The sequence below is a fragment of the Onychomys torridus genome, chromosome 6 (genome assembly GCF_903995425.1).
Source record: "Onychomys torridus chromosome 6, mOncTor1.1, whole genome shotgun sequence".
Classification (NCBI taxonomy): domain Eukaryota; kingdom Metazoa; phylum Chordata; class Mammalia; order Rodentia; family Cricetidae; genus Onychomys; species Onychomys torridus.
Window position 1 is genome coordinate 65534169 of NC_050448.1, and position 24205 is coordinate 65558373.

General features: G+C 54.1%; 1 protein-coding gene across 2 annotated transcripts; it reads right to left on the reverse strand.

Moving 5' to 3' along the window:
- Positions 1 to 940: 940 nt before the first annotated feature.
- Positions 941 to 22651, reverse strand: Lmna (lamin A/C). 2 transcript variants are annotated; one of them, XM_036190916.1, is made up of 13 exons: positions 22591 to 22651; positions 21164 to 21792; positions 8383 to 8539; positions 6906 to 7031; positions 6492 to 6662; positions 6179 to 6304; positions 4714 to 4934; positions 4395 to 4617; positions 3836 to 3943; positions 3620 to 3739; positions 3121 to 3210; positions 2148 to 2414; positions 941 to 1895 (listed from the first exon to the last, which is right to left on the reverse strand). In XM_036190916.1, exons 2-13 carry the CDS (start codon positions 21517 to 21519, stop codon positions 1869 to 1871), a joined length of 1992 nt encoding a protein of 663 aa, XP_036046809.1. In that variant the 5' UTR covers positions 21520 to 21792; positions 22591 to 22651; the 3' UTR covers positions 941 to 1868. The 2 variants fall into 2 exon arrangements, with proteins under 2 accessions (XP_036046809.1, XP_036046808.1); XM_036190915.1 differs by lacking the exons at positions 941 to 1895; positions 22591 to 22651 and having other exon boundaries at positions 1907 to 2414.
- Positions 22652 to 24205: the final 1554 nt, after the last annotated feature.

Genomic DNA, 24205 nt, shown 5'->3' on the forward strand with positions numbered 1-24205 from the left:
TCTCCCTGCCTCCACCTCTGGAATGCTGAGATTAAAGGCGTGCAACACCACCCCTGGCTCAATCATTTCTTTAAAAGGGTTTAATTAGGGTACATGGGGGGTGCATATATGAGGCAGCTGTCCTTGGAGACCGGAGACATGTTGGATGTTCTAGAGCTGGAGTTCCAGGCAGTTATGAGCCACCAGATAGGAGTGCTGTGAATCAAACTCAGCATTACAAGCTCTTAACCTCTGAGCCATCTCTTCAGCCCTCAATCACTTTTGACTGAACGCTCAGCTCTTCTACATGGAAACACTAACATTTTGTTTTTGAAAAGGGTCTCATGTATTCCAGGATAGCCTCGAACTCACCACACCTCAGCCCTTTTTCCTTTTTCCTTTTTTTTTCTTTCTCCTCTTTGTGACAGAATTCTTAGATGGCCTGGAACTCACTATGTAGACCAGGCTGGCCTTGAACTTGCGGCAGTCCTCCTGCCTTTACCTCCCGGGTCCTGAAATTACAGGTGTGAGTCACACCTGGCTTTTTTTTCCCCTGTGAGAGTATCTCAGACTACCAAGGCAATCACAGCATCCAGAGTGCTGGGACTAGAGGTGTGGCTTTTCACAAGGGATGCTTTGCTGCTCTCTACCCAGCCACTTTGCCCTCCGTCTGTGTCCCTGTGTCTTCTGATTCACACTTGAGGGCCCCGTTTAGAGGGTGCTGGATCAGTGCTGGGCAGATGAAGGTAAGGAAGGGAATGCCTCTCCTTTACACCGCATGTGCTAGTCTTCAGAGAAGTCCCCTCCAATACCCAGCATGCATCTTCACATCTTCCTGTGGCTCTAGATGAGGGGGAGGCTGGGTAGCATTGAATATGTGGTGACTTGTGGCACCTGTGTGTGCATGTGTCTGCCCCTGGAAACACACATGACACCCAACAAAGAGACAGTACGGCATCCAGGATGGAAACAACTAGTGTATTGATTTGGAGGGAGAGCAGAGGTGCAGATGGGAAATGGGGTGAAGGGCTCCTTAGTGTTTACCGCCCCCATCAATCACCACACCCTCTACTCCCCTGCGGCAGCGCCCCAGCAGGCTCTCAGCCTTCCTAGCAGCCTACTTTCTCACTCTTCCCTACACCCCGCTTGATTTTGCCTTCCAGCGACGGGACAAGGCCCACCAGGCTCTAAAGCTGGCAAAAGGTGGGCTCAAACTGACCTTCCCTCCTCCTTCCACCTCATTTCCATCTCTTGTCTAAATAAAATATAGAAAAAGCAAGCATGGCGGAGGAGCCTGGGAGAATCCACTGACCCCAGGCTGCGGGGGATGGGGCAGGGAGAGGGTGAGGCAGGCAGAGGAGCCTCAGCCAAGTGTAGTGGACCCAGGAGGGGCTTGACCTCTCTGGGCCATCCCCTCTGCACCCCACTTCTCTGTAGCTGGCATGGCAGTGGGCCAGCTGTCTGGAGGAAGCTGGTGAAGAGAACTCCACACCTGCCTCTCAGGCACCATGTCACGGGGGTCCTGGGATGAGCGCAAGGCCAAGGCAGCAGGACAAAAACTAGGCTCTATAAAGGCAGTCCTTTCCCTGGGCTTCTGGGAGAAGCCCTTTGGTTTTAAGGCAGATACAGGAAAGAAGGGGAAGGACTTAGAATCGAGATAGAGACTTTTTTTTTGGTTGTGTTTTTCCTTCAGTATAAAACCACTGTAGAAAATAACTTCTCTTAGAAAAAAAAAAAAAAATAGAAGGCAAAAAAAAAAACCCCAAGGCAGGGAATAAATGTTTCTTTGGCTTCCGGCCTGCTCCCATAAGGTGCAGAGCAGGAGGTGGGCAGGAGGTGAGGAGGGAGCAGGCGGCCTCTGACCCCACCCCTGCCCGGCAGGTCCCAGATTACATGATGCTGCAGTTCTGGGAGCTCTAAGAGAGAAGAGAAGGCGGGTGTGAGCTTTGGCTGGCCCTTCCTCTCCCTCCCTGACCCAAAGTGGGGGGGTGTCTCCCCAACCCTCACACTGGCTCTGGCCCTGCCCTCCAGTCTGGGGTTCAGACAGGAGGGGCAGGGTGCAAGGGGGGCTGCAAGGAGGAGGGTCCCACTCCCCTGGGCTGCCCTGCCCTGCTGCTGCTCAGTGAGCAGTGTCCTGCTGTAGGGGTAGAGGCAAAGAGGTGACTCACCTGGGTCCGGGGACTGGAGTTGCCCAGGAGGTAGGAGCGGGTGACTAGGCTGTCCCCGAAGCTGCCACCCCCACTGCCCCCCACACTGCGGTAGCTTCGAGTGACCGTGACACTGGAGGCGGAAGAGCCAGAGGAGATGGATCCGCCCACCTGGGCTCCTGAGCCACTGGCAGCCTTGTCGGCAGGCTGCCCACAAGTCCCACACAGCACGGTGCGGGAGCGCAGGTTGTACTCAGCGGGGTCCCCCGAGCTGCTGCAGTGGGAGCCCTGGGAAGGGAGATAAGGCTCAGGAGGGACAGCGCGCCTGGGACTGACTGCGGGGACCAGCACCCAGGCTCTGGGCTCCTGGAGCTTCCTGGCCATTGGGCAGGAAGGTGGCATCTGTACCCAGACAGCCAGAGTGAATAGGGACTTGGGAGGCCTGTGGCTGGGAGGAGGGACCTGACAGGGGAAAACGGCCAGGAAGGCTTTGAGATGGAGAGGCGTGGCTTTCACTCTCTCCAGAATCCTAGAAACTCAGGGGGGGGGGGGGGGAATTGGGAGGGAGACCAAAGATGGAGATATCTGGGGGGGAGGGAGGAAGGAGAGAAAGCAGTGTTGCAGGAAGTCAGGGAAACAGGAGAAGCATGCAACAAGGAGGAAGAGACAAGAGAGGTGCATGCAATGGGAGTGGGGAAGAGCGGGGCTGGGGGCATCTCTGTCCTCCCATCCCCTTCCCCGGAGAACATTCCAGATCCTTGCCCACTGCCACCGTGGAATAGTCCATGGAATCAGAAAGTTCCCGCTCCCTTCCTTACCAGACACCTGGATTCCCTGTGCAAGGCAGAGGGAGGAGAGAGAAGAAAGGCCAGGGCAGCAAATGGCATTCCAAAACATTCTTTAATGAAAAGACTTTGGCATGGAGGTGAGAGAGCTGCCCTAGGCTGGCAGGGCTACCCATGTGGGCTGGGTCTCAGCGGCGGCTGCCACTCACGTGGTGGTGATGGAGCAGATCGTCTCCATCCTCATCCTCATCGTCCTCAACCACGGTCACTGAGCGTACCAGCTTGCGCATGGCCACTTCCTATGGGGACATAGGCCCAGGTCGAGAGTCAGGGGGTGAGGCTGTGCAGCCTGTCTACCCATAGTACCTTCCCAGAACCTTCCTACCTGGAACCGTCCCAGGCTCTGCTCTTTAACTGCCCTGACCTCTGATGCTGGAGCTCAGGAATGTGCTTATAGACACATACAGGAAGGAAACCACTGGGAGCTCAGTGTTCTTTAGCCTGGAGTCTGTGGCTAGCAGCATGTACTGGCTGACTTCGACCCATCATCCTACTGGGGAGACTTCTAGCTTGCTTACTGGTTGGGCACTTGGGCTCAGGAAAGTGATCCTAAATGGTCAGGTTGCATTGGGTTGGGGGTGGCTGGCTCCCATTATGGCCACCAAGGGGGCGCCTACTCCAGCAAGAGGCTAGTGGTAACATACTCACTTCTCCAGTGGAGTTGATGAGGGCAGTACGGAGGCTGTTCCCACAGCCCCAGGTATTCTGTGCCTTCCACACCAAGTCCGTAGGGGGGCTATGAGTGGCCCCAGCTCCCGCAGCCCAGATCTGGGAAGAGACAGTTTAGGAAGAGTACTTATTCTTAACGTTCCTCTCCAGAGGCCAACTTCTCCACTCCTGGGTCCCAAACACCCTCACACTCACCGTCACCACCTGCCCGGCCTTTAGAGTGAACTTTGGTGGGAAGCGATATGCCATCAAGGGATCGTCACCATTCTGACGCTTGATCTGCCAGTTGCCCATGGACTGGTCCTGCCGGAAGATGGGGAGGCTCAACCTGGCGCTTGGCTTATCTCACGCAAGAGCCCAGGGAGGCTAGGTGCCATCGTGTACACCTGTAGGCTGAGGCCTCATCTCAAAGAGGGAAGGGAGGAAGGATGGGAGGGAGGGAGGGAGGAAGGGAGGGAGGGAGGGAGGAAGGAAGGAAGGAAGGAAGGAAGGAAGGAAGGAAGGAAGGAAGGAAACAGAAAAAAGGCAGGCCACCATCTCCGGCACTCAGACCCACTAACAGCCAATCCCTAAGGGTCATATGTGGCTGTGTGAACGTGGACGCTGTGACACACACACTGCTATCTTTCATCCTCCCAACAATGTAGAGATGTAGGACTGCCACACACTCCAAATTCCCGGGCAGAGAGCCGATGCTCCGTGAGAACCAGTGTCCCCTAGCCTTTGGATACCAGACCCTGGTCCAGGGGCCCACCTCGTTGGACTTGTTGCGCAGGCGCACAAACTTTCCCTCCTCGTCTACTTCCTCCACAGCCACACGCCCGCTGGTGCGAGCGTGCTGTGAGAAGCTGCTCCGGCTCTCGGCAGACTCCAGCTTGCGCTTTTTGGTGACGCTGCCCCCACCCTGCGATTGGGATGAGTGAGAGGAGGTGCGGCCACGGCTGCGCTGCGAGGTAGGGCTGGGGGACAGGCGCAGCCTACGAAGGTGGAGACAAGGTAAGAAGGAAGGGGTTAGTCATGGTAGGTGCCGGCCAGAGGCTCCCGCCAACGTCTCCTGACCCTTCCTGGCTCACCTCTCCTCCTCGCCCTCCAGCAGCTTTCTATAGGCATGGATCTCCATGTCCAGGGCCAGCTTGATGTCCAGCAATTCCTGGTACTCATCCAGCTGCTGCTGCATCCTCGCCCGCATCTCGGCCATCTCTCGCTCTTTCTCAGCCAGCAGCCGCCGGCTAGTGTCCCGCTCCCGGGCCAGCGAGTCCTCCAGGTCACGCAGCTTTGCCTCCTTGGCTGCCAACTGGGGTGAGTGGGAAAGGCAAGGGCCAAAAATAATGAAGAGGGAGGGCCACTCAGGATCTGGAGGCGCTTATTAGAAACACCATGGCGGGGCTGGAGAGAGGGCTCAGCGGTTAAGAGCACCGGCTGCTCTTCCAGAGGACCCGGGTTCAGTTCCCAGCACCCACATGGTAGCTCACAACTGTCTGTAACTCCAGTTACAGGAAACCTGACACCCTTACACAGACATACATGCAAATAAAAATAAGTAAATTTTTAAAAATCACCATGGCCTTATCCAGTGACCAGGAAGCTCTTCCTAACATCTAACTGACATCTCTCATCACAAATAGCACAGCCGTCTAAAATAACATTTCACAGTGTGTTGGGACAGATCTGTGAACAGCGAGGACAACAATGGTCCACCATTTTCCATTCTTTTTTAAAATTTTACTTTAAGGATTTCTTTTTATTTTTTGTTTGTTTTTGGTTTGGGTTTTGTTGTTGTTTTGCTCTGATTTTTTTTTTGTTTGTTTTGTTTTTGTTTTTTGCAACCAGCCTGGCCTTGAACTCAGAGATCCTCCTCTTTATGCCTCCCAAGTGCTGGGATTAAAATTGTGTCACCACCACCTGGCTTTTTTTGAGACAGGGTTTCTCTGTGTAGCTCTGCCTGTCCTGGATCTCCCTCTGTAGCCCAGGCTGGCCTTGAACTCACAGAGATCCGCCTGCCTCTGCCTCCTGGGTGCTGGGATTAAAGGCGTGCACCACCACTGCCCAGCCTTCTTTTCTTCTTTTGAGACAGGGTCTTATGTAGTCTAGGCTGGTCTCAAACTTGCTATATTGAGGATGACCCTGAATCTCTGACACTTCAGCCTGGGATGAAAGGCATGGACCCCCATGCCAGGTTCTCTGTAGTGCTGGGGACAGAGCCAGGGCTTCATGCATGATAAGCAAACACTACAAGCCCAGCCACAGGCAATCTCCATTTTCAAATCGGAAATGAGGCTGGGAATGTAACTCAGGGATAAAGCACCTGTGTATCATGCACCAGGCCTCGGGTTCAGTCCCCAGCATGTACAAAATAAACAGGAAGAACCTTTCATACACAGATGGTAAACCAGAGGCCCCGAGGATCAAGGCAGGCTCAGGGGGTACTGGAAACCCAGGCAGGTGTCAGACTCCAAACACAGTGTGTAGTGCTGGGGTCCCTCTTCCCCCTACTCCCCTCTTTCCCGTGCCTGGTGGAAAGGGTAAACGGGGCATCACCTGCTTCTGGAGCTGGCTGAGCTGGGCCGAGAGGCTGTCGATGCGGATCCGAGACTGCTGGAGCTCCTCATGGGCAGCCCCCACGAGGTTGCTGTTTCTCTCAGCAGACTGCCTGGCGTTATCCAGCTGCAGGGAGCAGACGGTATTAGAACAGGGACCTGGGGGGACAGAGCTAGGGACCTGAGGACAGGGTCACAGCTGCAGCCTCAGGTCCTGGCTCAAGCTCCCTGCTACCATCCACCCAAGGCACACCCAGCGTGGGTAGGAGAGGCTGCTGGGCAGCACCAGGGGGAGGATGGGGTGAGGCCAGCACCTTGGCAGAGTATGTCTTCTCTAGCTCCTTCTTATACTGCTCCACCTGGTCCTCATGCTGGGCCCGCAGCTCCTGCAAGGCATCTGCCAGCCGGCTCTCAAACTCACGCTGCTTCCCATTATCAATCTCCACCAGCCGGGTCTCATGCCTGCGCTTGGTCTCACGCAGCTCCTGAAAGGGTTCAAAACACAGGAATGCACATCAGAATGGTTCCTTAGAAGCTGAGACCCAGAAGCCCTTGCCCGCTGTCTGACCTTAACCCTACAGGCCATGGGCAGCCTTCCATTAGCCTGGGAGCTGGGTGCATACCACTAGTACAGGGCTTCAGGCAGGTGTGCTTGGCATACAGGTGATGCCTGGCCCCTAGCCCGATGCTGCTCATCGGCTCTCAGGCCCACACAGTGTGGTGCTCACCTCACTGTAGATATTCTTCTGAAAGTCAAGTTCCTCCTTCAGGGTCTGCAGCCTGTTCTCAGCATCCACTCGCCGCAGCATCTCATCCTGAAGTTGCTTCTTAGCCTCACCTAGGGCTGCCTCAAGCTGAGAGGAAGAAAGCCCAGGTCATGGAGAGGGTGCTCAGGACATGCCAAAGAAGCCAAGTAATAGCTGTCCCCAGGGAGAATGGGTCTAGAGGCAGGGAAGGCCTTCAGTGCCCGTTACAGGGAAAATGTCCACATTCTCCAAGTAACTACTCATGGTAGCCATGGCACTAAGAAATCACGGATGCGGGCCAGTGAGATGGTTCAGCGGGTCAGGGTGCTTGCCAGCCTCAGGGCAGAACCTAAGTTTTATCCCTAGAGCCCATGTGACAGACGGAGAGAACGGATCCCTGCAAGTTGTCCTTTTATCTTAACATGTGTGCTGTGGCATGTAGGGGCCCACAAAATAAAAGATTAAAAACAAAATCTTCAACATCAATAATAAGCTCTCCTACTTAGCATCTCCCTTTCTCTAACAGCAGTTAGGGGTCAGAAGGTCAGACACAAAGCATACTGGGGAAGAGCCTGGGAAGGCCTGAGACTCAAAGCTACGTCAGTGAGTCTGGGAGGGCCGTGAGCGGCTGCAGGGGGGCGGGGGCACACGTGCAAAGGCACCATCTTCAGGTCAGAGAGACTGGTACTGTGGAAGCTGGAGTGCTGTGGCGGGGAGGGAGCAGGACCAACAGGCAGGAGCAGACCGGGAGATACCCTCATCTGCCCTGGAAAGAGTTCCCAGAGGAAGCACAAGCCATGCCATCCAAAGTGCCAGACCCTCTGCAGGCCTGGAAGAGCTGGCTGCGCAGGGAAGGGCCCAGCTTGGGCTCTGAAGTCAGCCAGCTGGTTTCTCCTGTGTTTTATGGTGCCATGGGGGTGAGAAAAGGACCCAGAAGGAGAACAGCTTGTCATGGGCTCCAGGCCTGGCCCACCCGAAGCAGGCAAGTGAAACCGCCACAGCACTGGCTTCTTCTGTCCTGCTCCTTCTCGTGTAAGATGAGAAATCAGAGGATCAGAGAGTTCTTTGAAAGGGGTGGACACTGCACACACAAAGCAATACTGACCCACACCTAGGTATAATTAGCCATCAGTGCTCTGTTTGGCCTCAGTGGACAGCTTTCCCCTGAAGAGGTTAGGCTGTCTAGAGGAGACTGGAGGGGAGAGACCCAGAGCTATGCATAGTACACTGTGCAGTTAAACAGAACTGGTTTGTGGACTGCTCTGAGTTCACCGTGCTAGGCTCCTTGGCGGCCAAAGAGGTTGACCAATGGTCCTAGACCAGCTAAGTGATGCTGGACAGGTGAATGGCCTTGGGACTGAGTGACAGGTCAGACCAGACACCTCCCAAGGGCAGGTTAAGGAAGAAGAGTCAGTATGCATTCATCAGGTTGGGTCACTGGGGTCACAAGCAGGCCTACCTTGGCTACCTGCCCCCGCAGATCATGGAGCTCGCCCTCTAGTGTTCGCTTCTCACTGAGAGCAGTGCTCAGGGCAGCTTCCTTAGAGTTGAGAAGCGCCTCCAAGTCCTTGAGCCGGGCCTGGGCAGCCAGCAAGTCACCCTCCTTCTTGGTATTGCTAGGAAAGAGAAGAGTAGGTTTCAGGATCCCGTTTGGCTAGGACAGGACCTCTCTGTGGTCCTCCCAACTGTCAGAAGAGGGCATCCTTACATTAGGTTTGTTTGCGTCCACGGGCTTCTGGGACCGGGTTCTTACCTCCCCAAGATTTCCCAAAGCCCCTTCTTGCTTCTCTACCCTTCCCATGACTCAGGGCCCAGGAACGTGCCTGGGGCCAAGGGCAAAGCTAGATCTCATGATATAAATGCCTGGCGTTCTCCCCCCTCCCATTCCCTCTAAAATAGACAGGGCACCTTTGTCTCCTACCCCTTCCCACACAGGGCCTTAACCTTTTCCTCCCCTGGACTCCACCCAGCTCCCCATTCAGCTCGCTTCCCTCCCTCGGAGCAAACAGACTGGGAGTGTCTTGGCCACACACACACCCCAAAGCCCCAACACCTCTCAGTTTGAGTTTCAAACTGGTCTAAACCCTTTTGCCCATGCAGGACTTTGGGAAAAGGAAGTCTGGCTAGGGAAGCCAGGGACAAGGACAAGGACAAGGAGGCACAGTATTAGACCTTTCCCTTCTTGGGACTTAATCTTAAGACCCCTGATCCTGGCAAGGCAGAGGGCCAGCCTGCTCCATCAGAGACCTGACAGAAAGAAGGCTAAGCCCTTCTCACTCCAGATGTGGACCCTTGGATCCCAGGTCCATGGGGCTCCAGTCTGGAGGCACATCCTATCCCTAGCTTTAGCAAGACTAGCACCCGAGGCTGCCTCTGCCTCCCCCACATTCCTGATGCTTTCTGCTAGTGAGAGAGAACCAGAGAGGCCCTCATTTCCTGAAAAATCTCTGGAAAGCCTGAGAACTTTCCAGACATAATCCCAAGTACCAAAGAGGGTGGGGAGCAGTAAACCCAGAGAAGACCCAAGGCTCTGTTGCTAGCAGCCATCTGAAGCACTATCGGTTCTCCTCAGGAGCCTGCCACAGCAGCAGAAACACCAGGGGCTGAGGAGATGGTTCTGGGCCCTGCAAGCATGAGGAACTGTTTGGATGTCAGCCACATAGAGCGTATATGGAACCCCAGCGTTTCTACAGGGTGATGGGAGGCTGGGAGAACATTCCTGGAAGCTTGTAGCTCAATTACCCTGATTATGCAGTCGCAAAGGAGAAACCGTGTTTCAAACCAGGTGAAAGGGGAAGGGCCTCCTCTGACCTCCACCCCCACCTCCCCTAGGCCAGCACTCATTCGCATCACATCGTATATCCCCCAAGATTAAAAAGGAAAAAGATGGGCAAATGTGGCCGGGGACCCACTCCAGGAAGAGCAGCCCTGCCAACATTTTTCTCCTGCCACAAAACTGCTAAAGCAGCCGGGTGGTGGTGGCGCACACTCCTTTAATCCCAGCACTCGGGAGGCAGAGGCAGGTGGATCTCTTGAGTTTGAGGCCAGCCTGGTCTCCAAAGTGAGTTCCAGGAAAGGCGCAAAGCTACACAGAGAAACCCTGTCTGGAAAAACAAAAACAAAAACACAAAACAAAAACAACTACTAAGCAATAACAGGCCTAGCAATTCACCCTGGAGCAGGAGAGAAAGGCTAGACCTGCAGAAGCTGCAGAGGGAGGAGCCACGCAGGACATTTCAAAGAGTCACACCCTCCACCTAGGCTCCACTGGTCTGGGAAGAGTATGAAGTCCCCCAGGCTGCTCCCCAGGCGATATGCTGCTGGTTCCATCCACAATGCAAAACTAATTATTTAATGCAATAGTGTCTTTCTCCTGCAGAGGCCCTTCCAGAACCAGAGACTATTTCTCCTCCTCCATCTTAGCACGAAAAGCTAAAAATAAAGTCAAAACCCAGCTCAGGTTTTGGCTGCCATCCGGCCCAGCCCTGGCGAGAAGCACAGCCCCAACTTTCCATGACTTCAGAACTTTTCCAAGCTGAGGCAGCTGCAGGGGAGGAAAGAAAATGAAGAAAAAAACACAGGCGAAGCAAGCTGCAGACAGAGAATCCGAGCTCCCTGGGCCAGCTCCAAGGCTGGGGGGGGGGCAAGGAGGGGGCTCCCCAGAGGGGCCTCGCCACCCTAAAGGCCACTTGATGGGCTGCTGCTGGTGATGTAGGGGGACTCAGAGTTTAGAGAACCAGCTCAGAGTCACTCGGCCTCCTCTTTTCAGAGATGAGGAGACTGAGGCACAGGCAGCTGCCTCAGTAGATGGCAGCCAGCTGCAAGGGCAGGCATTCTCATCCATGCTTGCTGATCTCAGACTCTTTCTCCCTCTACCTCACAGCCTTCCTCAGGCACTGGTGTAGAGAGCATGAAGAAATAAGCCAGGAGAGGGAAGAAAGCAGATCCCACTCAACAAATCCATCCCTGATGGGCCTGAGGATGCTTTCTGAACATGCCTCAAGGCCAGTTCCTAGTCCAGCCTCCGTGGACACTAGAGGGGGAATTCCCAGGGCTCCCCTTGTCCTTGGCTATACTGGGAGGTGGTGCAATGGCCCTATCCTCCAGAAGTGTATGGGTTGGGATTTTAGGATAATATAGCCATGTGTCATATAACAATGGGTTGCGTTGAAGCAGTTATTAGCTTCATCATTATGCAAATATCACTGTGTGCTCACAAAAGATGATAGCTTTTGGGACCCTCATCATACGTGACCCGTCACCGACGGAAACATTGTTGGGTAGCACGTAACTGCAACAGCAACTATATCTAATGAACTTACTATATGCCAGGCACTGCTCTAGCCGTGACAGCATTAACTTGGCTAACCTGCACGCTGCCCTCGGAGACAGGCGCCATTACCACTGTGACTACAGGAAAGGAAGGCAGCGAGAGTCCAGCGGGGTCTGAGTTCCTCTCTGTGCCCATCCAGCACATGCCTTCCATGAAACCAAGGACTATCCCTTTCCTTCCAGCGCTAAGCCAGCACTGAAGAGACTCCATCAAAGGCCTAAGACACACCCTGTAGCTGAGGGAACCTCAAGCAGCTAGAATCGGGGAAGAGCTTTTGTGGTTTTCTCCGTCAGGCCTGGGGAGCCCCATCTGGGGGAAGAAGCAGGCCGCTATCGCCCATGAGCTCATGACTCAGACCTTTGGAGCTCAGTAGATGGAGAACCACAGCATCCCCTAAGAAATGTGGGGGGAAGGGGCCAGAACCCACACCCTTCTCTAATCTCTTTTTCTTTTGTATTTTTTTGAGACAGGGTTTCTCTGTCTAGCTCTGGCTATCCTGGAGCTCACTCCATAGACAAAGCTGGCCTCCAACTCAGAGATCTATCTGCCTCCAAAGGCTGGGATTCGTGTGCCATCCGGGCCCAGCTAATCTCTCTCTCTCTTTTTAATTAAAACATTTTTTTCTTTTAGAGCTATGTTTTAAGCCTGGCACGGTGGTGTGCAACTTTAGTTCACAGCACTTGGGAATCAGAGGCCGGCATTGCAGTGAGTTCAAGGCCACAAGGCCATCTTGGTACACCTAGAGAGTTCCAGGCCTGCCAGAACTACATAGTGAGGAACTATTCCCCGAGGTGGGGGGTGGGGTGGGAAGAACTGGGTGGTGGAGCACACCTTTCATACTAGCACTCACTTGGAGGCAGGGAGAGGCAGGTGGATCTCTGAGTTCCAGGACAGCCAGGGCTACACAGAAAAACCCTGTCTCAAAAACAAAACAAAAAAAGAAAAGAAAAAGAAAGCATATTTTATGGATAGCAACACAATTTACATGTTTAAATAACACCGTAACAGAATTACGTCATTTAAAATAGATTAACAAGAGAGAGAAAGTTTGAGTTCCATGGCTGTCCTCTACCAAATACTATTTCCTTCCTAGGAGAGGAGGGGCCTCTGCCTGGGCAGGCCACGAAGACAGGACAGAGGGGACAGGACTGGGCCTCTGCAGCTCCGGAGAGGTCCAGCTCCAGCCCACTGGGCGTGGTGGTGGGAAAGCTGGGTTTGTGCTGGGTTGGTACGGAGGACTGGGTGGGGCCGACCAGGGGAGCTGGAAAGGGATAGGAACCTGGGCTCGTCGGTGACTCATGCCCAGACCCACAATACCAGGGCAGGGGATGGGAAGGTGTCCAGTGCTCTCAGGGGCCGTGAGACCTGCCCGCCTGTGTCCTGTTGCAGGCCTGGTGTCACGGGTGCTCTGCGTGAGCAAAGGAGTGGTTGCATCCCCGCTGCCTCCAGGGGCCAGGGGCAAGAAGGGCTGGGCATCCGGTTTAACTCATCCCCGTGGGCAATCCTGGCTCCAAGAGGGGCGTGGGGGAGGGGGCGGAGCAGTCAGGAATAAGGTAAGTGGGAGGCGGACGGGGTGGGGTGGGGGGCGAGCTGGGGTCCCCGGCTGCTTTAGGGAAGCCAGACGGCAGTAGCAGCGGGGCAGGATGGGCACCGGGCCAGACGCTGACCCGCCCACTGAGTCATCCTCCTCCGCCACCTCAGACGCCAGATATGGAAGCCGCGCGGCCTGTTTGGCCTGGTTGCCGGGAGCAACGGCCGAGGCCCGGAGGGAGTGGCCTGCATTTCCTCCCCTGTCCTGGGGGAGGGACCAGCCGCCGGCCTCGACACCGGGCTAAAAATAAGGAGCGGGAGGGGACGAGGGACGGCCCGCGCCCCGCCGCCCGCAGCCAGCCTCACCGGCCCTCGGCGTTCCCCATGGCTGGACCCGAGAGAGCGAGGGAGGAGTTCCGGGGAGATCCGGGGACCCCTGTGGCTGGGCAGGGTCCTGAGGCGCTGCTCCCAGATGCCCCTGGGCTGCAACCCTACCTGGCTAACTTCCGGCCCCAGCCTGCCCCAGCCCCTGCGCGACCTAGACCCTGACGGGTTTATTTACTATTTGGTTTTGTTCACGGCAGGGTCTCCGGTGTCTAAGCCGCCTCGAATTTGCTAAGTAGTCAAGGATGACCTTAAATTCCTGATCCTCCTGCCTCCGCCTTCCGAGTGCTGGGATGACGTGTGGTTGATGGGGCGCTGTGGATCAAATCCAAACCCTTAAATTCTTGCAAGCTACACTCCCAGGCTCTGGTTTTGTTTTTTGTTTTGTTTTTGTTTTTGTTTTTCCAATAACAACGCAGCGTTCTTTATCTTAATTATGTAGACATGAATGATGCATGCACTGCATGTTAAGCAGAGAAAGGGTTCTGTATCTAACCCTCCACAGCCACCCCGCCCATTCTCTACACCTCCACTGAGCTCCATGTCAGCTCAGGTTTTACCTGTGGGATCTTTGGCTTTTTCTCAACGTCCCTTGATACCTTAGAGCTCAGGTGCTCAGGGCTTCTAGACTGGCCTTCCGACTGATTTCTGCACTTTCCGACTTAGAAAGCCAAGAGAGGCCAGGGCCAGACACTAAAAATCTACCCACCAGGGCACTCACAACAGACAGAGGCTAGCAAAGAAAACCACATGGGGCTGGGGGGTCATTTCCTGGTTTCAAGTCCCAACATTAAAAGAGAAGGGAAAAGAAGGTTTGGGAGGATGAGGCAGGGGGATTACTGGAAAGAAAGGGAGGAGAAAGAAAAGGAGATGCTGGGGTACAAGTGGACTGCTGAGTGGCAGATACAGGCCGTTCAGAAGGTGCGATCTCTGTGTCCTGGGAGACCCCAGTCAAAAGGACAAAGGCCTAATGAAATAGACCACCCTTGACCACCTTCAAACATCACCTTCAAACGCCTTTAATTCCAGCACTAGGGAGGCAGAGGCAGGCAGATCTCTGTGAGTTTGAGGCCGGCCTGGGCTACAGATCCAGGACAGCCAGGGCTACACAGAGAAACCCTGTCTAAAAAAAATTTTTTTAGGGTTGGGGATTTAGCTCAGTGGTAGAGGACTTGCCTAGCAAGTGCAAGGCCCTGTGTTCCATCCTCAGCTCAAAAAAAAAATTTTTTTTTTAATTAAAAGAGAGAGAGAGAGAGAGAGAGAGAGAGAAGCACATGGTAAGCACCACAGCATGTATCCCACACCTCTCCACGCAGGCACATGTGCCCGCAGCTGGCAAAGCTCAGCTTCCTCATGCTTCTTGTGGACTGCTAAACAGGCCTGGGATCTGAGGCCTCTCAGATCCACTTCCAGAGCAGCCAGAATCTCAGTTGCTCTTCCCAAAGACAAAGCAAGTCTTAATTCCAGGAGGAGGGAGAGTCTGGTAGGGTTCTGGTGCCCAGAGCAGGGCAGGAGGCCTGTAGACATGTTCAGACGCCACTCCAGCAGAGGCAGTGGGCCTGGCAGGGGGCCAGGCCTGAGTCACAGCTGCTGGGTGTATCAACGTGGCACTGTGCTAAAGAGAAGCCCGGAGCCAGAGGCCAGCGCTGTACAGGGGTCCTAGACACCCACAACCAGCTTCTTCACAACCACGTCCTTCCCTTCAGGGCCCTGCCCAACTTCACTGTTCATCCTTCTAGTCTACCATCCCAGAAGCCAAGCTTGTATTGACACAAAATGTCAGGGTGGGGACAGGCAAAAGAGAGAGAGCAGAAAGGTAAGGGGGATGGCCTAAGAAGACAGAGGAAGGGTGGGGACCTGAGGGATTCCTCATAAGATGTCACTCAGCAGGGACTTCTGGGGACTTAATAGCCCTCCATGGGTAGCACACACTTATTAACCCTGACTGTCCCAGGAAGAGAGCCTGAGCCACACCCCAAGTCAGGAGAGCAAGCAGAGGAAAGCTTTGGATGTTGGGTCTCACTGCTACACCTGGAAAGATGCACCATGTTCTCCCGGCTGGCAGCCATAGAGCTTCTTCGGGGAGAAAAGGGAGTCTTCCCATTTCCAAAAACCTCCTCACCGCCATTCACTACATCCCAAAGGCCTACCCAGCCTCTAACTCTCTGAGCTGACCCTAAAGAGATTCTATGTGTCCCCACCAAACCAGACACTGTTCTTCTTGCTGTGGCTTGATGGAATACTCAAGGAAAGCCCACCTTAGCACCTTCTTTACTGGCTGGATAAGCTCTGGGACTCCCTTCCACTCTGAACCCTGGACTCAACCATGACTCAGCTCCCCAACCTGGGCCCAGGATCCTAGCCAGAATCATTCCTGGTTTCAGCAGGCAGGATTCTGCCTTCCTCTCCTATAACTAGACAGTAAGGTATTGAGACCCCCGTGCTCCCAAATATTGTTCCCTTTCTTACAGGATTTGTAAGGGCCAAGACCTACTCACAGCCCCACTTCTGGCTGGAGACAGCAATGAGTGGCAGGTGAGCAGGTAAAGTCACTGTGCGCCACCCACAGGCTCCTGGCATGTGATATCTGACCCTGGCAGCTGAAGAGGTCAGTCCTGTCTTTCCCAGGAGCCTCCCTTCCAGTCCCCCGAACTGGTCAGTCGATGCCAGGGACAGACTATGTCCTGCTACATGATAGGGCCCTTTCTATTGTCCTAAAGGTAGACAGACTGACATGAACTTTATTTTCTCAACAGCAGTGGAAACAAAGCCGTGCAGAGACAGTAATGTCACAATAATTAACCATTTCTAACAAGCTCTCTTTGAGAGACAGGAAGGAGACTAGTGGTTTTAATCCCACCGCTGTGGGAAATAGTTCTATAAAAAACTGCACTGGCGTTAACTCTACTCCAGTTGATTGTGCTTGGTTTTATGGCTGCTCATGTGGTATTCAGAGGACTTTCCTTCCCTTTATGGGTTGCTGAACTACTTTGAAACCCAAGGTACGTCTGGAGCTCTGTGCTAACTCCCTTTCTTTCGTTGTTAGGGAAACACGGGAGGGGAGTTGATGAATTCAAGGTTACACAGCAGTTTAGAGACAAAGGTAAACCTAGAATTACAGATACTGAGGGCCACAGCTGTCTTAACTGTGACCTCACCCTATCTGTCATCCTGGTGGAACACCTTCCTGGGAAACAGCAGATCCTGCACTCCTCCAGTGTCTACACTAGTGTTTGGCTGTGACCCTTCAGTACATTCCCGGCCGGGGCCAAGGAGGGGAGCACAGAAGAGACTCTGCCTAGTGTCTGGATCTCCAGACAGCCTCACGTCTAGCTGCTACAGCTGTCAGAGCTGGGCAGGGCTGGGAGGAGGAGGGTGTGAGGAGAGGGCACAGCTGTAGGTGGAGGCATCTACCCCCAGTTGTCTGTCTTCTCAGCTGTCCCTGGCTTCAGCCTTGACAATGAGACATTGAGCTGCATGGAGGAGGACCATGAACCTCGTGAGGCCAGGGGAAGGCAACGGGGACCCCAGTGAGGAATGGCTTTTCTGTTTCCAGGTTTGTTTAGCTGCACCTCTTCTTTCCTTATAATCAGAATGTGGACGGGGGCACCTAGGGCCCAGGGGCCCTCAAGGACACCAGACTCAATCAGTGTGACAGTCCCTCCAAAGTTCCTTCCAACTTGGGCAGCCAAGTCCTACCCCAAGCCTCAAGACTGAAGGTATAATCTCCAGGCTCCCAGGGTTGAACTGTTTGTTGATGCTGAGCTTAGCAGGGTTCTGGGTCTTTCCAGATACAGATTGAGGCAAATGTGTCATTGGCCTCAGAGCAGGATCTCTAGGCAGCAGAAATGAGCCTCAGTTAGATTTCCAACCTGTTTTTCACGCTAAAGTTTTAATAGAGTAGCCACTGGGAAGTCAGACACTCACATCCTGACCTTTCACCCCTGGGAGTATGGGACAAACCTCTGCCTTTGTTCTTGTGACCACAGCCTCCAGAGAGTGCATCTCCCTGCTTCTCTGCACTGGGGTCACAGAAGCCTGCTAGTCCAGGGGGCATCTAACATGAAGGCCTTATGGGGGCAAGAGGTGCTTCTGTGTTATGGGTCTAGAATTGTCCCCATTTCTGACCCAGGCTCACTCCAACAGTTTCTCATAGAAGGCACACTCAGATCACACTCTGGGTCTCTATATAGCCCAGACTAGCCTTGAATTCACCATATTCCTTCTGCCTCTGCCTCTCAAGCTCTGGGAATTACAAGCTTGTGTACCACACCTGACTAGTGCTAGAGACTGAACATAGGGCCCCAAGCATGTTAAACAAGTGCTCCACCACTGAGCCTGTACAACAATATACGTGTGTGTGTGTGTGTGTGTGTGTGTGTGTGTGTGTGTGTGTGTGTAGGGATGGGACACAGGGCCTGGGTGTGCTAGGTAGGCACAGAGCCACAGAGCCACACCCTAGCCCTTTTGCCATTCTAATTTCATATGCAGTGCCTGTTCCAGATTCTACCAGTCTTTTTTAAACAAAAAATTTCAAAATGTGCATGTGCGCACATGCACACACGAGTGTGTGTGTGTGTGTGTGTGTGTGTGTGTGTGTGTGTGTTGACTATGATATATTGTGTGGTTGCCCACAGACCTGTGGCAACCAGAAGACGGTATCAGATCCCCTTTTAGCTGGAGTCGCAGGCAGCTGTAAGTTGCCCTTGGGAACTGAACACAATGGTTCAGAGTACTTGTTCTTGCAGAGTTCCCGGCACCCACAACCATCTGTAACTCCTCTTTCAGAGAATCTGAGCCTCTTCTGACCTCTACAGGCATCGTCCACGCAAGTGGTACACATGCATAAACACAGGCAGGATACTCGTGCACATACAAATTGTAAAGACTTGAAGGAAAACAAGAGAACTGAGGGCCTGTGAGATGACTCAGTGAGTAAGAGCACTTTCCACCAAGCCTGACAGCCTAGTTTCCTGGGGCCTGCGTAGCAGGAGAGACCCCGCACACTGTCCTCTGGCCTCGTTTGTGTCGTTCCTCACAAAGAGGAGAGAACAGAGCGCTGTGCACTAGGCAAGGGGCCGTGGGTTGGGAGGAACTACAGAAACTACAGGAACTACAGCCCGCATCCTCTCTTTCGTCTGGCTTTGCTCTTGCGCTTTGTTTAGGCCCTGACTAACCTTGTAAGCTAGGCTAGCCTAACCTAAACTTACAGTGAGCCTCCGCCTCCTGAGTGCTAGGATTACTATCAGAGGTTCCAAGGAAAGGACTATCAAGGAGGTTTAATGGGTAGGAGTGCTTGATGTCAAGCCCGATGGCGTGAGTCCGATCCCCAAACCCCACATTAAGAACCAAATTCCTGTCGGGCAGTGGTGGCGCACGCCTTTAACCCCAGCACTCGGGAGGCAGAGGCAGGTGGATCTCTGTGAGTACGAGGCCAGCCTGGTCTACAAAGCAAGTTCCAGGACGGCCTCCAAAGCTACAGAGAAACCCTGTCTCGAAAAACCACACACACACACAAAAACCCACACACACAAAAGAACCAAATTTCCCAAGTTGCGCTCTGCCATGCACACGGTGGCACATGTGCATGTACATACTCTCACATACACTTAAATAAACCTAAAGAGGGAGGCGGGAAAGGGACCCCAGGATGCTGTGGGGAGAAGACAGAGATGTAGACATCCAGGCCCCTCTCCTTCCCTTTTAAGATATCTGTGGTCTACACCCGTCTCCTGCTATGTCTCGTGAAGCCACTGGGTAGGAGGGGCTGCATCTGACTCATGGCCGCAGCTGTCCTGTGGGGAGTAAGGCTTATCCAACTCTGAGTCTGGAACTGGTGAGCCTTCCCCAAGCTTCCAGCTGTCCCCTCCTCCCAGCTTAGGTGTCTAAACCTCTTGAGAAGAGGGAGAAAGAGAGCCTTGTTTGTTTCCTTTCTTTCTTTTTCCTCCCCTTGGAACTTAAAATCCAGCTGGAAAAGAAGGGGCCTATGGGTGTGGTGAGAGACCCAAGTTGGGTTGTGCCAAAGACTGTCACAGGGTCTCACAAACAGCTGTCTCTAACTCCAAGCATGACTCTGAACTCTGAGCTCTGAATGGTGGGAAGGCTTGGACAATTCCTTTCTTCCTCCCCAAACTTCATTCAGGCCCGTTCTCTATCAGCCTGAGTTCAACAGCCACAAGAAGGAGTAGCAGCCATAGGTCTTCCTACCACAGACACAGAAGGGCAAACATCCCATCTCAGGTCCCTTCGCCTCCCCTCCGCCCCACCAGCCTGGACTCAGGTGTGTACACCCACCCATCCGCCTTCCCGGAAGCCCCGCCTCCTCAGTTAGGATCAGTAGAGCAGAGGCAGGAGACTAAATATAACCAGTGCACACATCACCCGGCCCCTACCCTATGTGTACACACCGCCTGGTGTCCCAGGCCTGGACAGCTGCACTTGGAGGCTGAGGAGGCACAACCAGATGAACGAGACGAGACTATAGACTCCACTGGCCCTGTTTCCGATCAATGCAGACCTCGGATCTGCCACACAAGTTCTTCCCAGGGATCGGCAAGAGCTTTGCTGGCTGATTTAACTAGTTTAGACCACTGACTAGTTAACTCTCGAATTTGCCTCTTACATTTCTCAGTAAGTTGTTCATATCTCTGACAGGAAAAAAAAAAAGATAGGTAATTCCTTTTCGCAGAAAGAAAGGCTGGACCCATCTGCTCACACAACTTCCGTTCACACCTGAGGAAGCGACGACAGGTTTGCCATACTCATACCTGGGGCTGGGATCCAGTGATGACTAACCACAGATACACGCTGAGTTTGGGGAGAAGATAATGCAAAAGGAAAGGAGAGGAAGAGAGTTCAAAGCTACCGGCCCTTTAGGTATCTGAATCGTTTGCAGTGAGTGCTCGGTGGCTTGGGTCTACAACATAGAGGAAAGGTCCGCAGAGCACAGAACCAAGTGGGAGTCTGGGAGGAAGAACACTAAACTTCCCAGGCTTTGGAAGGCCTGTTTAGAAAGAAGGTGGAGTCAAGTAGGGTGGGGTAGGTAGGGTGGGGCAGGGATGGGTGAGGCGGGAGTAGCCTGAAGCTCCCTAACGGCTGGATTTCAAAAATGTCATTGTATTCCAGCAGTTTAATAAGGCCAGATCAAGACATCAGCAGCAGAGAGGATGGGCCAGAGTGAAGTCTGGTTTGGCTAGGAAAATAAAAGTAGCTCACTGGCCGAGGAGGAAAGGGCAGAGCTTCCAAACCTCTAAGTCACCAAGCAGAGAGGGCCTGGAGTGGGGGGCTGGAGACCCAGGCATAACAGTATTTCCTGAGCCACTGGCCTCTGTGCCCAGCCTCCCTCCCCACCCTCCCTTGCATTCCTGGGCCAGGCAGGCCAAGGGCTGTGGGATCTGCGGGGGAGCAGATCTCCTGGTGTGCTTCTGGTGGGCCTGAGAGTCAAGGGAAAGTCCCAGACATTCCTAACTCCTAGAAAGAACCAAGAGAAGGCCGTGCTAACACACCAAGGAGGTTATGCTACCTTGGTGGCCCCTCCATAGGACGGCTGGACAAACGTCAGTGTGGGAGGTATGTTTTACTGGACACCATGTGTTCAGAACCACGTTGGGCAAAACTGGCAAAGTGCCAAACCAGCCAAGAAAGTTCTACTAAAACCCTTTCACCCATTCCGACGTGTCCCGGGTGTCCTGGAGTTCCAAGGCCCGGTAGAGCCAGTTCTGCTTTGCTGGAGCCCATCCCCCCCAGGCTCCAAATGGCTGTAAAATCCCACCTTGACAGAATGAGGCCCTGTCACCAACCCTACTTGGCCCCTATACCCCCACCACTCTTCATACCCCCCACCCTCTCCCAGGGACCCCTCCCTTCTGTGTCCTGTCTTGACTATTCCCCTTGGCACTGCCAGTCACCCGCGGGAGGCAGTTCCGGGGAGGGAGGGGACTAGATGGCCAGTTACCGGCGCTTCTGCCTCTGGTGCCGGCCTGGCCTCACTCACCGAGCCTTCAGCTCCTTGAACTCCTCACGCACTTTGCTCAGCTCCAGCTGCAGGCGGGCGCGCTCCTTGGCCACCGAGTCGAGGGTCTTGCGGGCATCCCCCAGCTCGGCCTCGTAGGCCGCCTTGATGCCGGACACCTCTCGGCTGACCACCTCCTCCGACTCGGTGATGCGAAGGCGCAGCCCCGCGTTCTCGGTCTCCAGGGAGCGCACGCGATCGATGTACACGGCCAGACGGTCATTGAGCTCCTGCAGGTCCTCCTTCTCCTGCAGTCGGGTGATCCGGGTGGGCGACAGCGGAGTAGAGCTGGCCTGCGCCCCACTGCGGGTGGCGCGCCGCTGCGACGGGGTCTCCATGGCCGGCAGGGTGGCAGTGCTGCCCACTGGGCAGGGGTCCCGGGAAGGGCGCGGGACTTGGACAGAAGGACAGAAGGCTGCTCGGGGGCACAGCGAGCCGGCGGCTGGCTCTAAGCTCGCTCCTGGCAGGCGTGGAGATCTGGGCTGGGCGCCGGCGCACCTCGGGATCTGGGTTGGCTGGTGTCGAAGCTGAGCCTGCGTTCCCGCGAACACTGAGTCACTGACAGCCGGGCAGAGGCTCTAATAGGCCGTCCTCTCCAGGGGGTGGATCCACTGTTCTTAAAGGAGCCATCCCAGACCCAAAGGGGCGGGGGCAGGTATGGTGAGGAGGGGCCAGGACTGCCAAGCCTCACCCTCTCCAGAACACCCCTTTCTGGCCTCGGGCTTCACAGTATGGGTTCCTGCCTGCTCAACTCTTTCGGCTCCAAGCTTGCCTTTGGCCTTCAGGGGTAAAGGGCAGAGCCAAGGAATGAGAGTGGGTGGGCGAAGGGTAGTGGTGAGGGACGGGAGAAGTAGGTGCAAAGTGAGGGAGAGAGGCAGGCATCGCCACGGAGCCAGGAAATTGGGGGGTGGTGGTGTAGGGCTAAGGCCCATCGGTGATTCATTGCAGTGGTCCCCCCCCCCCAGTAGTAATAGTGAGTCACCTCTCCCCCGCGCACAGGGGCGGTCCATTCAGGGCTTCTTTTCAGTATACCAGGAGTGGACCGGCAAGGGACCGTCTGGATTCTTAAGTGGCTGAGGAATTACTTTATGCCCTCAAGTTTGGGGCAAAGATCAAGGACCTTTTTTACCTACCTACCTCCCCTATATTCCTGACTTTAAAACCAAGCATTGGGTTTTAGATCGAAGCAATCCGCCTCAGTCCCCCAGAGAAGGCCAAGAATAGAAGTCAGGAGCTGGCCCCTCCCATCTCCTGCTCCTGTCCTTTGAACCCAGACAGTTGGAAAAAGGCTGCTGAAATCCCTCCATTTCAGCCCCTTTCAGCAGCTTGCCCCACCCAACCAATTCCAAGACTGTACTTATTTCTTTCCAGGACTGTACTTATTTTAATGGATAATTTAAAACAGATACCAGGGCTGTACGTGCATTCATCACATGGCCAGGACACCAGGTTCCAGATTTTTGTGGCTGCAAGAAGGGCCTGCAATGAGGAACGGGGTGGGGAGTGGGGTAGTTACCGCAAGGTTTCCATCCTGATCCCATTCTGAGAGAGCAGTGGGAACCAGAACAGCAAAGCTACCCCCCTCAGCCAGTTCTGGGAGGGCCCAGACTAGACCATCTCCCAGAATAGTTACCCTGATCCCCAGGTTCCTTGCCCCAGCTTCTTCAGCCTCCATCAGAGACTCCTCTGATCAGCTGTCTAGTCCTCTCCTGTAACCCAGGTACACTAGCCTTGCCTGCCACCCTCTTCTGCAATGGTGTCTTCCCGTTTATTCTACCAGGAGGCACTAAGGCCATTGATTAAGCTGCCAGTTCCTGGAGTTCCAGGGTATCAGGGCTGGGCAGGTTCTGGGCCATGAGCTTGAGTTGGAACTCTGGGAGAGTTCTTTTCTTTCTATTTATTTATTTGGTTTGGGGTTGTAGACACGGGTTTCTCTGTGTAGCCCTGGCTGTCCTGGAACTCGCTCTGCAGACCAGGCTGGCCTCGAACTCAAGAGATCTGCCTGCCTCTGCCTCCTGAGTGATTAAAGGCATGCGCCAGGCTCAGGGAGAGTTCTTATTCCTGTCAGGGAGACTGGGCAGTGTGGTGAGGACCCAGGATGTACCTAGGGGTCCGGGAACATAGTTTCCTTTCCCTGTGGCCCTCTCCCTCAGGGTGTGGCACTGCCACTCAACTTCCCAGACAAAACAGCAGCAAAAAAAAGCTTCTTCTGCTTCTCCCACTCCTATTTCCTAAACTAGAAGCAGAGGCGAGTGGGTGAGCCAGCGAAACGTGAGGGCTGGGGCTCAGGCTGTTCCCACTGTCTCAGCCCTCCCCTCCCCCTCCCTCCCCCTCCAGCGTGCCTTCTCTTCCTGGCTTCCCCAACAAAACCACACTTAACCCTTCGTATCCTACCAGTCCCCATTCTGCAGAGAAGATAGAGAAGAGGGTTTTCACCCCAAACTGTACTCTGAGCTCTTAGCCGAGGATCTGTGTCACTACTACAATCAAGATGGCCTCAGTCCTAAACCTGAACTTCAGAGACGTCGTTGTCCTGAGTGTCCCATCCTAACTCTGTGTCCCAAAGCCCTGAGTCTGCTCTGGAAGGTAACCAGCTCTCAATCCTCTGATGTGTCACCTAAGCTCTGCACCTGCCTTCCCTGGTCCTCAATTGTCACATGGGCAAAGCGGCCACCAAAGACCTGGGGACTGGGCTTCCAGGGCATGGAGTTCTCCAAACAATGCTACAGGGCAGCAGCATTCCCCGCTTGGTGTCAAGGGAGCCTCCCACTGACAGAGGAGGGTGGGGAGAGTCAAAACCAAGAAGAGCCAGAGCACTAAAGGGAGGCAGAGGCAGGCGGGTCTCTGAGTCTGGTCTGCAGAGGAGTTCCAGGACAGTTAGTGCTGTTACACAGAGAAACCCTGTCTAGAAAAAGAAAACCAAAAAAGAAAACAAACAAACAAACAAAAAAAAAAAAAAAAAAAAAAAAAAAACAAAAAAAAAAAAAAAAAAAAAAAAACAAACAAACAAAAAAACAAGAACTC